The sequence below is a fragment of the Dendrobates tinctorius genome, unplaced genomic scaffold (assembly GCF_039654945.1).
Source record: "Dendrobates tinctorius isolate UK_male_01 unplaced genomic scaffold, ASM3965494v1 ptg000070l, whole genome shotgun sequence".
NCBI lineage: Eukaryota > Metazoa > Chordata > Amphibia > Anura > Dendrobatidae > Dendrobates > Dendrobates tinctorius.
In genome coordinates, this window is record NW_027361738.1 from 41,156,747 (window position 1) to 41,172,836 (window position 16,090).

At 44.3% G+C, this 16,090-nt stretch overlaps 1 protein-coding gene across 1 annotated transcript in view; it reads left to right on the plus strand.

Annotated features, from left to right (window-relative positions):
* Positions 1-2,304: 2,304 nt before the first annotated feature.
* Positions 2,305-16,090, plus strand: part of RNF32 (ring finger protein 32) — a 69,911-nt gene continuing 56,125 nt past the window's right edge. Inside the window, exons 1-2 of the mRNA XM_073581595.1 lie at positions 2,305-2,422; positions 11,960-12,058. Coding sequence (XP_073437696.1) covers positions 11,987-12,058 — 72 coding nt within the window. The 5' untranslated portion in view covers positions 2,305-2,422; positions 11,960-11,986. The remainder of the gene's footprint in view (positions 2,423-11,959; positions 12,059-16,090) is intronic.

Below are 16,090 nucleotides of genomic sequence, written 5' to 3' on the forward strand. Positions count from 1 at the left end.
TGCAGACGGGTGTTTTTTTCACTGAACAACTCATTTAAAGACTGGTTGAGAAGAAGCAGAGAAGCAGGGCAACCCGGCCAAATTTCACTTGCGTGTATGCTGCTTAACGCATGTTTCGTATTTCCCACCTGCCGTGTGTCAGCATAAGGCTGGAGTCACACACAACGTAGAAAAATACGGACCGTACGCATAAATGGTCTCTAAATAGTGCTCCATATGTCATCCGTTGTCAGGGTGTAGCCGCGTATTTTTCTCATGTAAGCATCCGTATGTAATCCGTATGGCATCCGTATACGGTTTTTTTTCTCGCAGGCTTGCGAAACGGACATATAATGGAGCCCAATGACAGGTTTTCAAATCCAAACGAAAGAATAGATCTAGACACATAGAATACATATATATATACACATGTCATTGAGACACATATATATCTATATTTCATAGAGTTCTTCATAGTAGAATAGCCGCTAATTCAATTGCCGGCTTCTGTCAAATCATTCCCCAACCCGACATGAAATGACACATGGTTTACATACAGTAAACCATTTCATTTCATGTTTTTTTTTAATATGTCCCTGACTAATAATTAGATGAGGGTTTGTGTGCAAAATTTGGGAGGTGTAGGTGTTAATTTAAGGGGTTAATTCGTTGTAAAAAAAACCGCGTGGTGGGCACCCGCTGTAATTTGTTAACCAGAGAGGTAAAGCAGGTGAGTGAGGGCAGATTTTAATAGCCATGAGCGGGACCATTGTTTTTGCCCCCCCGGCTGCCCCAGACACCCAAGAAATGGCGCATCTATAAGATGTCCCATGTGCCAATTCTGGCACTTATCCTCTCTATTCCCATTGCCCTGTAGCGGTGGCGAATGGGTTAATATAACAAAGGGTTAATGGATGAGGTGTAAAACTGCAGCGTTTCTGCACCAAACAATTGACATGCTGTGTTTGCAAAACCGCGCAGAAAAAAACGCAGCATGTGCACAGCTTTTTTTTTATTTCCATAGGAAATAAAGGTACTGTACAACGCAGCAAAATCTGCAAAGTGTGCACATACCCTTAGGGCAGAGACACACTGCCGTGTATCTCCTGCAAGAATCGCATGTAAGGCCGGGGTCACACTGGCGAGGAATACGGACGAGTGCGAGGCGCTAAAAGCACGCATTACACACGGACCAATGATTCTCTATGGGGTCCCTCGCACCAGCCGTATATTTCTCCTCAGTATCCTACGCTCCGTGCCAATCGCAGCATGCTGGGACTGTCAGCGTACTACGCCCGTAATACGCCAATGCAAGTCTATGGGTGCGCAAAAAATACGGATTACACACGGAACACACGTGTGACCTGCGAGAAATACGCACCAGGTGTCTTTTAGAAAAGCCGGCAATTCAGTGCGAGATACAGTAAACTCACACTGACAGGTTTAATAAAGAAACGAAAGAATAGATATAGACACATAGAATACATACATATATATATATATATATATATATATATATATATATATATGCATTCTAAGTGTCTATATCTATTCTTTGGTTTCTGTTAGAAACCCTGTCATAGGGCTCCATTATATGTCCATTTTGCAAGCCTGCGAGAAAATCTCGCCATACGGATTACATACGGATTACATACGGATGCTTACATGCGCAAAATACGCGACCACACCTTGCTTACGGATGACATACGGAGCACTGTTTAGGGGTCATTCATCCGTATTACGCATGTAAAATACTGACCGTACTGTGCGTCAGTTAGTGTGACCCCGGCCTAAACCTCGTACTGGCTAACGGCTCTCCTGACCGGAGCTTGACAGCTGCACAGTTTAATCCATCACGGTCAGATGTGCCGGCCAGTCCGTGCAGTGCGATGCGATTATCGCACGAGTTATACGGCCGTCAAACTCTGCCCTTACTCCACACTCCCATCGCAACCAATCACAGCGCGGCTTTCATTTCTTATAGGGCTCTTGATTAAAGAAAGCTGTGCTGCGATTGGTTGCTACAGATAAGAGAGCTGTAATCTGCCCTAAAGTCTAATCATTAGTGAAAAGAATCAATTTTCATTAACCCCATCCCTCCCACAACGTTAAATATCAGTGGAAGAATAACTAAGACCTCCAAATTATTACTACAAGAATGAAAAGCGCTGATTTATTAATGCTTTTAACAGTATTTATAAATGTGGCTTAAGGTCCCAACTCCAGATTTATGGAGAGCAAGCGCCATTTTATCCGACATGTACGAGTGTCCATACAATGCAGCAGCGCGGACTCAGACGCGGTGTGCCATGCCACACGGCACGACTGTGCCCGCCCGGCTATAATGAGCCCGGCGGCCGGGACACGTGACTGATCGGGCCGCCTCTTCCTGCGGACCTCGGTTGCCTGGCAACGTAGACGCTGCGCGTCCTCCCGCACACAGGTGGGTTCCGCGTCCCTGTAGTTGTCAGCAGCGGCGGTCTCCGTGCACCGTGCGGTCTCAGCCTGATCTCCCCGGTGTATGCCGGCCGCTCAGGAAGTATACAAGGCGCATGTCCGGCAAACAGCTAGAACGGCGCCTGCTGACACACAAATGTGCATGTAGCCAGCGGGGCTGCGGCCGGCCCGGCGGGTCAGAGGCCGCTAACCACAGCACAGACTTGCTGGCGTCCAAGTCTTAAGGCCCCGTTACACATAGCGATATCGCTAGCAATATCGCTGTAACGTCACTGGTTTTGTGACGTAGCAGCGATATTGCTAGCGATATCGCTGCATGTGATACTTACCTCCGACCGGCTCCCCCGCTGTCTGTCGCTGATCGCGCGGGAACGGCCTGGACCATTTCTCGTCGGCCGATTCCTGCTGGGCTTCTTGTGACGCGGGCGTGAGGACGTCAGGATCGCCTCGTCTGACAGGTAAGTAGCGACCCCCGACCCCTGCGATGTCGATGGAGAGATCTGCCTGTGTGGCAGCTCACTAGCGACCACTTAGCGATGTACCAGCGATCCTGACAGCGTCATATCGTTGGCAGGATCGCTGGTGCATCGCTACGTGTAACGGTAGCCTTAATCCGGGTCTCATCAGACTAGTTACACCCCTACAAGGAGCCGCAACCTAAAGGTACTGTCACATTTAGTGATGCACCAGCGATCCCGACAACGATATGACGCGGTCAGGATCGCTGGTGCATCGCTAAGTGGTCGCTAGTGAGCTGCCACACAGGCAGATCTCACCAGCGACATCGCAGCGGTCGGCGGTTGTTACTTACCTGTCAGACGCGGCAATGAAGACGTCCTCCCGCCCGCGTCCACGCGTCGTATCACACATAGCGATATCGCTAGCATATATCGCTGCTACGTCACAAAATCGGTGACGCTTTAGCAAGATCGCTAGCGATCTCGCTTAGTGTGACGGGGCCTTTGAAGGGCATGTCCATGTGTGAACGTCGATTGCCAATCGACGATTGGGATAGAATGAATCTATGTAAAAAGGTTACAAGTGGTATAATCCAATATTCATAATCCCGCCGCCCTCACAGCTGTGTTCATAATCCCGCCGCCCTCACAGCTGTGTTCATAATCCCGCCGTCCTCACAGCTGTGTTCATAATCCCGCCGCCCTCACAGCTGTGTTCATAATCCCGCCGCCCTCACAGCTGTGTTCATAATCCCGCCGCCCTCACAGCTGTGTTCATAATCCCGCCGTCCTCACAGCTGTGTTCATAATCCCGCCGCCCTCACAGCTGTGTTCATAATCCCGCCGACCTCACAGCTGTGTTCATAATCCCGCCGACCTCACAGCTGTGTTCATAATCCCGCCGCCCTCACAGCTGTGTTCATAATCCCGCCGCCCTCACAGCTGTGTTCATAATCCCGCCGCCCTCACAGCTGTGTTCATAATCCCGCCGCCCTCACAGCTGTGTTCATAATCCCGCCGCCCTCACAGCTGTGTTCATAATCCTGCCGGCCTCACAGCTGACCACTTTCTTTAGCTTGACTGACAGATTATTGACTACGTTACAAATATTGGCTCCGGCAAGAAATAGACACAATGAGGCCGGAGTCACACTAGAGAAAAATACGGTCAAGTGCTATTATTATTATTATTATTTATTTATTGTTATAGCGCCATTTATTCCATGGCGCTTTACATGTGAGGGGGGTATACATAAAAACAAGTACAATAATCTTAAACAATACAAGTCATAACTGGTACAGGAGGAGAGAGGACCCTGCCCGCGAGGGCTCACAATCTTCAAGGGATGGGTGATAATACAGTAGGCGAGGGTAGAGCTGGTCGTGCAGCGGTTTGGTCGATCGGTGGTTACTGCAGGTTATAGGCTTGTCGGAAGAGGTGGGTCTTCAGGCTCTTTTTGAAGGTTTCGATGGTAGGTGAGAGTCTGATATGTTGTGGTAGAGAGTTCCAGAGTAGGGGTGATGCGCGAGAGAAATCTTGTATGCGATTGTGGGAAGAGGAGATAAGAGGGGAGTAGAGAAGGAGATCTTGTGAGGATCGGAGGTTGCGTGCAGGAAAGTACCGGGAGACGAGGTCACAGATGTATGGAGGAGACAAGTTGTGGATGGCTTTGTATGTCATGGTTAGGGTTTTGTAATGGAGTCTCTGGGCAATTGGGAGCCAGTGAAGGGATTGACAGAGGGGAGAAGCTGGGGAATAGCGGGGGGACAGGTGGATTAGTCGGGCAGCAGAGTTTAGAATAGATTGGAGGGGTGCGAGAGTGTTTGAGGGGAGGCCGCAGAGCATGAGGTTGCAGTAGTCAAGGCGAGAGATGATGAGGGCATGGACTAGGGTTTTTGCAGATTCTTGGGTGAGGAATGAACGGATGCGTGAAATATTTTTGAGTTGAAGTCGGCAGGAAGTGGAAAGGGTTTGGATATGTGGTTTGAAGGAGAGATCAGCATCAAGGATTACTCCGAGGCAGCGAGCTTGTGGGACTGGGGAGAGTGGGCAGTCATTTACTGTAATTGATAGGTTCGTAGGGGGGGTCACGTGAGATGGGGGAAAGATGATGAATTCTGTTTTCTCCATGTTGAGTTTCAGATATCTAGTGGAGAAGAAGGATGAAATAGTGGACAGACATTGAGGGATTCTGGTTAGTAGGGAGGTGATATCTGGTCCAGAGATGTAGATCTGTGTGTCATCAGCATAAAGATGATACTGAAAGCCATGAGATTCTATGAGCTGTCCCAGGCCAAAGGTGTAAATAGAGAACAGCAGGGGCCCTAGGACTGAACCTTGTGGGACTCCGACAGATAGGGGGCGAGGTGAGGAGGTGGTGTGTGAGTGGGAGACGCTGAATGTCCGGTCTGTTAGGTATGATGAGATCCAGGAGAGGGCCAAGTCTGTGATGCCGAGGGATGAGAGGGTCTGTAATAATAGGGAATGGTCCACTGTGTCAAAGGCAGCCGACAGGTCCAGGAGGAGGAGGACAGAGTAGTGTCGCTTGCTCTTGGCAGTTAAGAGGTCATTGGTGACCTTAGTAAGGGCAGTTTCAGTGGAGTGGTGTGACCGGAAGCCAGATTGTAAGCGGTCGAAGAGGGAGCAAGAAGAGAGATGGGAGGACAGTTCAAGGTAGACGTGTTGTTCCAGTAGCTTGGAGGCGTATGGGAGAAGTGATATAGGGCGATAGCTAGATACAGAGGATGGGTCAAGAGAGGGCTTTTTGAGGATAGGTGTGATGGAGGCATGTTTAAAGCTTGAGGGGAAAACACCAGTTGTTAGTGATAGGTTGAAGAGATGGGTTAGGGTTGGGATGAAGACTGTGGTGAGGTTTGGGATGAAGTGGGATGGGATCGGGTCGAGTGCACAGGTGGTGAGATGTGATCTTGAGAGTAGAGTGGAGAGTCGATCTTCTGTAATGGTGGAGAAGTTGGTTTTGAAGGTGGAGGGCTGGGAAGTCGGGAGGAAGGGCTCTGGGGGTTGTTGACCAAAACTGTCCCTGATGTTATCAATTTTCTGCTTGAAAAATGAAATGAAAAATGCTATGCGAGAAAAAAATCGAATAGCACTCGGACCAATGTTAATCTATGGGGTAGCTCCCATCATCCGTTTTTTTTCTCATCTGTTTTATACATGCAGGTGAAATCGAAGCATGCTGCAATTTGCACCATGTTATGCCCGAGACTCGCCAATGCAAGTCTACGGGTGCGAGAAAAAAAAAGGAATACACACGGACCATGCGTGTGACTTGTGAGAAATACGCATAGGTGTTCTTTAGAAAAGCCGGCAATTCAGTGCGCGATACAGTAAAGTCACACTGACATGTTAAAATAGAATACATGTATACACATAGTATAGGTATGTATATATATATATATATTTATTTATATTTCAGAGATATAGATAGCAGAATAGGTAAATTCAATTGTCGGCATCTGTAAAATTATTACAGAACACGACAGGATATGAGACATGGTTTACACACAGTAAACCATTGCATATCCGTGTTATTTTTATACTAGATGGAGGCCCGATGCTTCGTGACATTACTGCCCTCCCGATGGGGGCAGGCTTTGCACCAATGTGCTCGTCCACCTATCCACTCTCTTTCCCCATGTGCTGACTTCTCCCGTCTGTGCTCTCTTCTTTGACCTGTCCACCCCATGTGCTATCCCCCTTGTCTGCTGTCTCTCTCCTTCCTGTGCTGTGTTCTACCCTCATGTGCTGTCCCGTTTGAGTTGTCTCCCCCCTGTGCTCTGTCTCTCTCACCGTTCTGACCGTGTACAGCACATACCACAACTCCTGGGCAGGGGAGGAAGCAAAAGACAGTACTGACATTACAGCAGGAGATCGCAGAGGATGCGTTTTGTGAGGTAAAATATTGTTTAAAAACAGTCAGTGGTGTCCCAATATGGCGGTCTGTGAACTTTCTCCGCTTGGAATTCTGGGATACGGTGACATCTGGACAGAACTGAAAATGAAAACATTACAAGGCAATTATATAAATATACTAGCTGAAGAGCCCAGCGCTGCCCGGTCATAGTAACTAACTGTGGTTAGTTACAACAAATTATAATTATCCTCCATCCCATAGTCCCGTGCCCATATACCCATCATACATATCTGCATCCCATAGGCCCGTGCCCATATACCCATCATACATATCCTCCATCCCATAGTCCAGTTCCCATATACCCATCACACATCCTCCATCCCATAGGCCCGTGCCCATATACCCATCATACATATCCACCATCCCATAGTCGAGTGCCCATATACCCATCATACATATCCTCCATCCCATAGTCCCGTGCCCAAATACCCATCATACATATCTTCCATCCCATAGTCCCGTGCCCATATACCCATCACACATCCTCCATCCCATAGTCAACCATTATGACATCATAATGAGCGGCGGGGCTTGCAACCTATGATGAATCAGCGTCGCCATGGAAACCATTAAGACATCATAATGAGGGGTGGGGCTTGACGCGCACACACTTTTTCCCCATTATGTAGATAGGGGCAACTTTTTTTGATGAATTGGAATGCGCGGGGTTAAAATTTCGCCTCACAACATAGCCTATGACGCTCTTTGGGTCCAGACGTGTGACTGTGCCAAATTTTGTGGCTGTAGCTGCAAATATATGTCCCTCGCCTGACCGGAGAGGAAAAGTGTTTTTTTTTAACCCTTTCAGACTAGTGGATTAATAATGGATAGGTGTTTTATTGACACCTCTCTATTATTAACCAGGCTTAATGTCGGACGACTCTTGCATCTTAATACTCGGCACTGCCGCCGGCACTCGGGAGTGGAGCGTGCGGCTGCATAGAAATACATGGAGCCGCACGCTCCGCTCCTGAGTGCCGGCGGCTGTGCTGGGTATTAAGATGCGAGACTTGTCTGAGTTTCTCGCATGTGTGATTCCGGCCTAACCATGAGATGCGCGGTATATCAGGTGAGACACAGGAAAAAAGCCATGACGGCGAGTAAATAAAGACCATGGTCTCTGAAGGTTATATAAAGAAAACAGCTTCTGTGTCCTAGAATCGGAGCAAAGGGGCTGCAGAGAGTCCCTGCCTAATAATAAAGCAGTGGAGGCAATATTCGGAACCAATAAATGCAAGGTTCTACAGATATCCCACCAAGAGAGTGCCTGACTACATGGTTACCAGACCAGGGGAAGGGAACACATCCCTCGCGTATCGCTGCTCACGCAGCTTCGTCAGGGAAAAGAATGAGATGTGTGGAGTCAGAAGGTGCAACAAAAATTCCTTTTTTTCCCCAACACCATTTACCACAGCTCTATGGTGAGTCTTTATGTACTTGAACCATCATGGGTAAGACTTGGAGTCCAGGTTTTCATACATGGATATGCTCCTTCCTATACCTTATCCAACAATGTTTTTGTATAACCGGGGGGGACTAGCATGCGTCTCAACATATCCAGTCTTGTTTGACATTCCACCTGAGTCTCTCTTCCTCTATGTTCTATCAATAAACCTAATAATTCAGGCCTCTTCCGAGACCATGGTCTTTATTTCCTCCCTATCATACAGTTAGGTCCATATATATTTGGACAGACAACATTTTTCTAATTTTGGTTCTAGACATTACCACAATGAATTTTAAACAAAATCATTCAGATGCAGTTGAAGTTCAGACTTTCAGCTTTCATCTGAGGGTATCCACATTAAAATTGGATGAAGGGTTAGGAGTTTCAGCTCCTTAACATGTGCCACCCTGTTTTTAAAGGGACCAAAAGTAATCGGACAGATTAAATAATTGTAAATAAAATGTTCATTTCTAGTACTTGGTTGAAAACCCTTTGTTGGCAATGACTGCCTGAAGTCTTGAACTCATGGACATCACCAGACGCTGTGTTTCCTCCTTTTTGATGCTCTGCCAGGCCTTCACTGCGGTGGTTTTCAGTTGTTGTTTGTTTGTGGGCCTTTGAAGTTTAGTCTTTAACAAGTGAAATGCATGCTCAATTGGGTTGAGAAAGGGGTGACTGAGTTGGCCATTCAATAAAATTCCACTTCTTTGCTTTAATAAACTCCTGGGTTGCTTTGGCTTTATGTTTTGGGTCATTGGTCGTCGTTTCATACTACAGATGGACAATCAGTTTGTCTGGATCTGAGCACATAGTATGGCTCTGAATACCTCAGAATTCATTCGGCTGCTTCTGTCCTGTGTCACATCATCAATAAACACTAGTGACCCAGTGCCACTGGCAGCCATGCATGCCGCATGCCCAAGCCATCACACTGCCTCCGCCGTGTGTTACAGATGATGTGGTATGCTTTGGATCATGAGCTGTACCACGCCTTCACCATACTTTTCTCTTTCCATCATTCTGGCAGAGGTTGATCTTGGTTTAATCTGTTCAAAGAATGTTCTTCCAGAACTGTGCTGGCTTTTTTTAGAATTTTTTTTTTTTTTTTTTTAGCAAAGTCCAGTCTAGCCTTTTTATTCTTGATGCTTATGAGTGGCTTGCACCGTGCAGTGAACCCTCTGTATTTACTTTCATGCAGTCTTCTCTTTATGGTAGATTTGGATATTGATACGCCTACCTCCTGGAGAGTGTTGTTCACTTGGTTGGCTGTTGTGAAGGGGTTTCTCTTCACCATGGAGATTATTCTGCGATCATCCACCACTGTTGTCTTCCGTGGGCGCCCAGGTCTTTTTGCATTGATGAGTTCACCAGTGCTTTCTTTCTTTCTCAGGATGTACCAAACTGTAGATTTTGCTACTCCTAATGTAGCAATTTCTCGTATGGGTTTTTCTGTTTTTGCAGCTTAAGGATGGCTTGTTTCACCTGCATGGAGAGCTCCTTTGACGGCATGTTTCCTTCACAGCAAAACCTTCCAAATGCAAGCACCACACCTCAAATCAACTCCAGGCCTTTTATCTGCTTCATTGAGAATGACATAACGAAGGGATTGCCCTCACCTGTCCATGAAATAGCCTTGGAGTCAATTGTCCAATTACTTTTGGTCCCTTTAAAAACAGGGTAGCACATGTTAAGGAGCTGAAACTCCTAAACCCTTCATCCAATTTTAATGTGGATACCCTCAGATGAAAGCTGAAAGTCTGAACTTCAACTGCATCTGAATTGTTTTGTTTAAAATTCATTGTGGTAATGTCTAGAAACAAAATTAGAAAAATGTTGTCTCTGTCCAAATATATATGGACCTAACTGTAGCTGTGTTCATGATATAGTCATTTAGATTTTATTTCAATGGTTACAGGGGTGATTTTTGTGGTACCGCTCCATTCTTGATGTGGGGACGCCCACTACTGTATTTTATGTATTTGTACACTTTTTGAAGTTTATTCATATGTTCACTACCATTTATACTCGCCCACATTAGCGTTCAAAGCTCTTGTGATCTCTTGCAGCTAGCCACGTGCCAGTGGTTTCCGTTCATTGTAATTGCACCAGGGGAATACATGTACGGTATATCACTCTCCTTTTGTGATATCATTTTTATGTGGTTTTAATTGTCTGTTTTTTGGTGTAATAAAGTTGTTCATTTTTTATATACGTCATACTCCAGGTGTGCACATCATACTGCATGGTTTTTCTCCTCCTTTGATTTATTTGCTTCATGCAGGACACAGCACCCTCTCTTCAACTTCTTGTCTGAATAGTGGTGCACCCAGTACTCTTTATATGGTCCGTCAGACATGTCAATAGTCCTTTGCAGCCAGACTGGATGGCTCCTATCTGCTGGAATCCCTGCTGTCTAATCGGATTTGTATGCCCAATGTAATCTTTATAGCAAGGCATCGCGTCTGGCCTAATAATTTAGAAGAAGCTCCAGGAGATTCACGTTGCTCTGTTCTGGCAGCCACGAACTATTGTCATGGATGCCAGTCCAGGGTCCTGCAAATTGATTTGCCCATCTCTAATACCCATTAGACCTCTCCCACCCCACCGCCGTCTACCATATGTCACCTTTCCAATCAGTGCAACTATCCTGAGAGTCAGAGCCTCACCGACTGCTGGCCACTTACTTCCTCTTGACTACTTATACATCCGAAAGCGGGAACAGTGACGCCATCGCTGATTGGGAGCAGGACTCGCACGATCTAACAAACTCATGTGAGCCCCAGGAACATAAGTGCTGGCACCGTTGGTGAGTATATGTGTTTTTATTTTAATGAGGGCAGGCATTCAGAATGAAAAAGAGTTGTCCAAGTAGTGGACAACCCCTTTAAAGGGCTACTCTGGTGAGATAAAAAGTTATCCTAATGCTCATACCTTCATAAACTATTAGGATAACATGAACAGTGCTGTTTTCCATCCTCTCAGTAGTTGTAATTCTGTGACATTGGAGCTGCTCCTTAGTGCTCCCCCTCCCTTATGGGATAGGGGATGTGGCCTTCTCCTGGCTGTTGGCAGCAGCCAGCCCCCTGATAATATCTCCTTCCCTGCAGTCCTAGATCATGGAGCAGGCCTCTAGTACTGAATTTAAGCAGATATTATCAGGGAACTGGCAGCTGCTAGCAGGCACCACCTCCAACATGCCCCCTGAAATTGGACTAAAGAGCAGGAAATGGTATCGGGGGGCTGGCAGCCGCTAGGAGCAGGCCATGCCCCCTTGGTGACATAACGTCCCATATGGTAGGGACTGTGAGGATGGAAAGCAGTGCTATTCATGTTATCCTAAAAGCTAATGAAAGTATGAGTATTAGGATAATTTTTATTTCCCCGGAGTACCCCTTTAAGTTCAGTACTACCTGTATAAATCCATATGTAGCTAGCTCCCTCTAGTGGTGCTTGCGTGCAGCTGGAATTCTGTGATTTATATTAGCAGAACTCTGAGAAGAGAGTGGAATCTGTTTTGATTTCTGGAGACCCTGTGATTTTTGCATCAGCCTCCTGTTATCTTGTATCATGTATTTTCGCGCTATACTTATCACTCAGGTAACAGGTTTATAGCATGTGAGCATATTGTTAATCATTGACTGTAGTACAAAGTAAGTTTGCATTGTGCCATGTTTTCTTTTGCAGGTCCTCTCTCTCTCATTTGGACACGGCATGGCTCATCCTTTAAGTTCAAGGCCGAGCAGAGCATCTGTTTCAGGTTCTAATGTAACAAAAGCTTCAAAGGTATATTTCACAATAAAATCACTCCCACACATGTCAATATTCCTTTACAATGATGACACTTTGTGCCTCTTTATGTCTGCTGTTTTTTTTTTTTTTTTTTTTTTTACAAGAGTTGAAGAGTTTCTTACTTTTCTCTGCCCTTGCTCCTTTAGAGATAATAACCAGGATAGTGATGTTTGCCTCCTTGTCTATAGTCTGGTGGAACGCTCCAGATCTCTGCGCCCCTGAACTCGTCATCTCTTAAAGGAATGATTCGCCTATAGTTTGTTTTTCTTTTGTTAGACATTTTGTATCAGCATATGAAATGGAAACAAATTAAACAATTGAGATTTAGAGAACTCTCTACACTATGGGTGTAAAGTGCCGGAGGGCGGTACCAATGGACAAGCTGCCGCTCCATAACGGCATGGCACTTTACAGAAAAATCGTGTCCCAGTCCCAATGTGCTGTCAGGTGTGATGTGCATCACACTTATAGGCCGCAGGCCTCTTCTGCCTCAAGGCCTCCATACCACAGCTTCTGGGCAGGGGAGGACACGGGAGAATATACAGACATTACAGCATTAGATCACAAATAATTGTTTCTTTGAAGATAAACATTTTTTAAAACCATGCAGGGAAATCCTTTATCTCACAAAAAGAATCAGCAGCGATCTCATGCTGTCCTGTCTGTATACTCTTTTCCTTCCTCCCCTGCCAAGGAGATGTGGTATGATCAGACCATATTCCTGTACAGTCAGACACGGCCATTACACAGTACACAGCAGGGGCACATGTATAAGATTATGTCATGCACAGGAAAATTATTTTTAAACACATCCAATTGTGGAAATTATTATTCTAAGACCTATTGATTAAAATCAACTTTAAAATTAACTTTGTTCGAGGAAAAATCCATTTAATATATAACAATTTGGGTACTGATTTATTATTTGCAGGTTTTTTTAAGCTAGTTTTTTTGTGGTATTCATTGCTGTTTTTTGCTCCAAATTCTTCAAAATGGTGCATAGAAATGATGAACTTTGCAGCTTCTTCAAAAATGGCGCACACATACTGATGCATTTTTTTGCAAAGTAAAGATGCTTTTTAGCCTTATCTTTTACCATTTTTGCAGGGGTTTTTTAAACAAAAAGTTGTACATTTCCTTAAAATGTCAGACATTAGTCTTCACCTGCGCAAAAATAAAATTAGACTGAAATGATTCCTCCTTCACTGGAGTATAATTGCACAAAAAAATAAATTAATGAATTCTTGAAAAGTTGGAAATGATTTAGGCTAAAACATCCTGTTAAGGAAAACCTGAGCCATGTTGTTGAGGAGAGAAAACAAAACAGACAAAACTAAGCGAAGTAATTGAAAAAAGCAAAGGCACAAAAAATGCATAAGGTGCAAACAAAAAAGTCGCTAGCAAAACCATTTCAAACAAAAGGGCATAAAGACTAATGAGCCTTTGCAAAGTCTATAAACACGAAGGCCCCGATTCATTAAGACTGGTGTTTTATATTCCAGTCTTAATGAAGGAAGCGCTGGAGAAAGATGCGTCAATTTTATTTTGAGGCGTGCTCCTCTTTAACTCCTTCCCTCAGCAGTCAATTTTCATTTAGTAATTTTGAATGATTCAATATACTGAAGAACTGAAAAAAAAATCAAAATGTGGTGAAATTGTGAAGAAAAAAAAAAAAAAATGCAATTCTATCAAAAATTTGATTTGTGTGGCCATATTCCGAGACCCAAAAAATTTGTTTTTCGATCGATTGAGTTTGGTGACGGCTTTTTTTTGCATGACTAGCAAACGGTTTTAATGTTGCTATTTTTGGCTATATATACACTACCGTTCAAAAGTTTAGGGTCACATTTTTTAAACAAAAGCACAGTTTTTTTTCTAGTGAAGCTAACATTAAATGATTCTGAAATACACTCTATACATTGTTAATGTGGTAAATGACTATTCTAGCTGCAAACGTCTGGTTTGTAATGCAATATCTTCATAGGTGTATAGATGCCCATTTCCAACAACAATCACTTCAGTGTCCTTATGGTACTTTGTGTTTGCTGTGTAAGAAGCCTGATGGATGGTTAGAATACCCTTGAAAACCCTTGTGCAAGTATGTTAGCACAGCTGAAAAGTTTGGCTGATTAGAGAAGCTATAAACCTGACCTTCCTTGAGTCTGTAGTTTGAGAAATCGACGCCTCACAGGTCCTCAACTGGCAGCTTCATTAAATAGTACACACAAAACGCCAGTGTCAACGTCTACAGTGAGGAGGCGACTCCGGGATGCTGGCCTTCAGGGCAGAGTGGCAAAGAAAAAGCCATATCTGAGACTGGCTAATAAAAGGGAAAGATTAATATGGGCAAAAGAACACAGAGTTGCCCAGCGGAAGATTGGAAAAAAGTGTTATGGACAGACGAATCCAAGTTTGAGGTGTTTGGATCACACAGAAGAGCATTTGTGAGATGCAGAACAACTGAAAAGATGCTGGAAACGTGCCTGACGCAATCTGTTAAGCATGGTGGAGGTAATGTGATGATCTGGGGTTGCTTTGGTGCTGGTAAAGTGGGAGATTTGTACAAGGTAAAAGGGATTTTGAATAAGGAAGGCTATCACTGCATTTTGCAGTGCCATGCCATACCCTGTGGACAGCGACTGATTGGAGCCTACAACAGGACAATCACCCAAAGCACACCTCCAAATTATGCAAGAACTATTTAGAATACCAGCTTCCTGCTTCTTCCCTATCTGTAATGGAGTGGCCAGCGCAGTCACCAGATCTCAATCCCATTGAGCTGTTGTGGGAGCAGCTTGACCGTATGGTACGCAAAAAGTGCCCATCAAGCCAAACCAACTTGTGGGAGGGGCTTCTGGAAGCATGGAGTGAAATTTCTCCAGATTACCTTAGCAAATTAACTGCTAGAATGCCAAAGGTCTGCCATGCTGAAATTGCTGCAAAGGCAGCATTCTTTGACGAAGCAAAGTTTGAAGGAGAAAATTATTTCAAATAAAAATATTTTTTTTCGAACCTTGTCAATGTCTGGACTAGATTTTTTATTACTTTGGCAACTCATTTGATTAATAAAAGTTTTCGTGGAAAACACAATTGCCTGGGTGACCCCAAACTTTTGAACGGTAGTGTAGAACATTTTGATTTGCTTTTTTTTACATTTTTTTTTTTTTGGGAGGAGTAGTGACAAAAAAAATATACATTCCTGCCGGTTAGGTTGGTTTTTTTTTTTTCATTACAGCGTTTACCGATCGGGATAATAAATTTTATATTTAATAGATTAGACTTTTATGAATGTGGCAATGCCAAATACATTTTTATTTTATATTTTTAAAACTTTTTTATTTTTTCTACTATTTTTTTTAGTCCCCAAGAGGGACTTGAACCAGTTTTACTCCAGAATTCTGTAAAAAAAAAAAAAAAACTGCTTGATTAATCACCACCATGTTCACAGCTACCCCAATATCCGGGTTTCTACTCACATGTTCATAAAAAAGAAAAAAAAATCTGGTGGTTTGACAACTTCTTTCTTTAATAAAATCGTGTTATCACTTATAATCAGTGGCGTAACTAGAGTCCCATGGACCTGTGTGCAAAATTTGGATTTGGCCCAAACCAGTACGTTGGTCAGATATATGGGCCCTTTAAATAGTGTGTTCTGTCCGGGCCCCTATCCTGTAATAATTATTCCTATGCTGTAGTAATGTCCCCTGTAGTAATGGATTTAATTTTGATATTCTATCTCTCGACGTTAAAATTAAACTACTCTTAAAATTATAGACTGTTCATGTCTTTGTCAGTGGGCAAACTTACAAACTCAGCAAGGGATCAAATTTCCTTCACTGTATATCAGAGGACACACATTCAGCTGAAAACTGGGCTGGTGTCAGCAGGCCCCCTCCTGCCCAGGCCAGCTTGTCACGACCCTGCTTGTAATGTCATTTTCTTCTATTTGCTTCTGTGTATTTCTTACAGGCCACATTTTTTCCCTTAATAGATATTAATGCTTTCTACTGCATTTTTGGGTGGTGG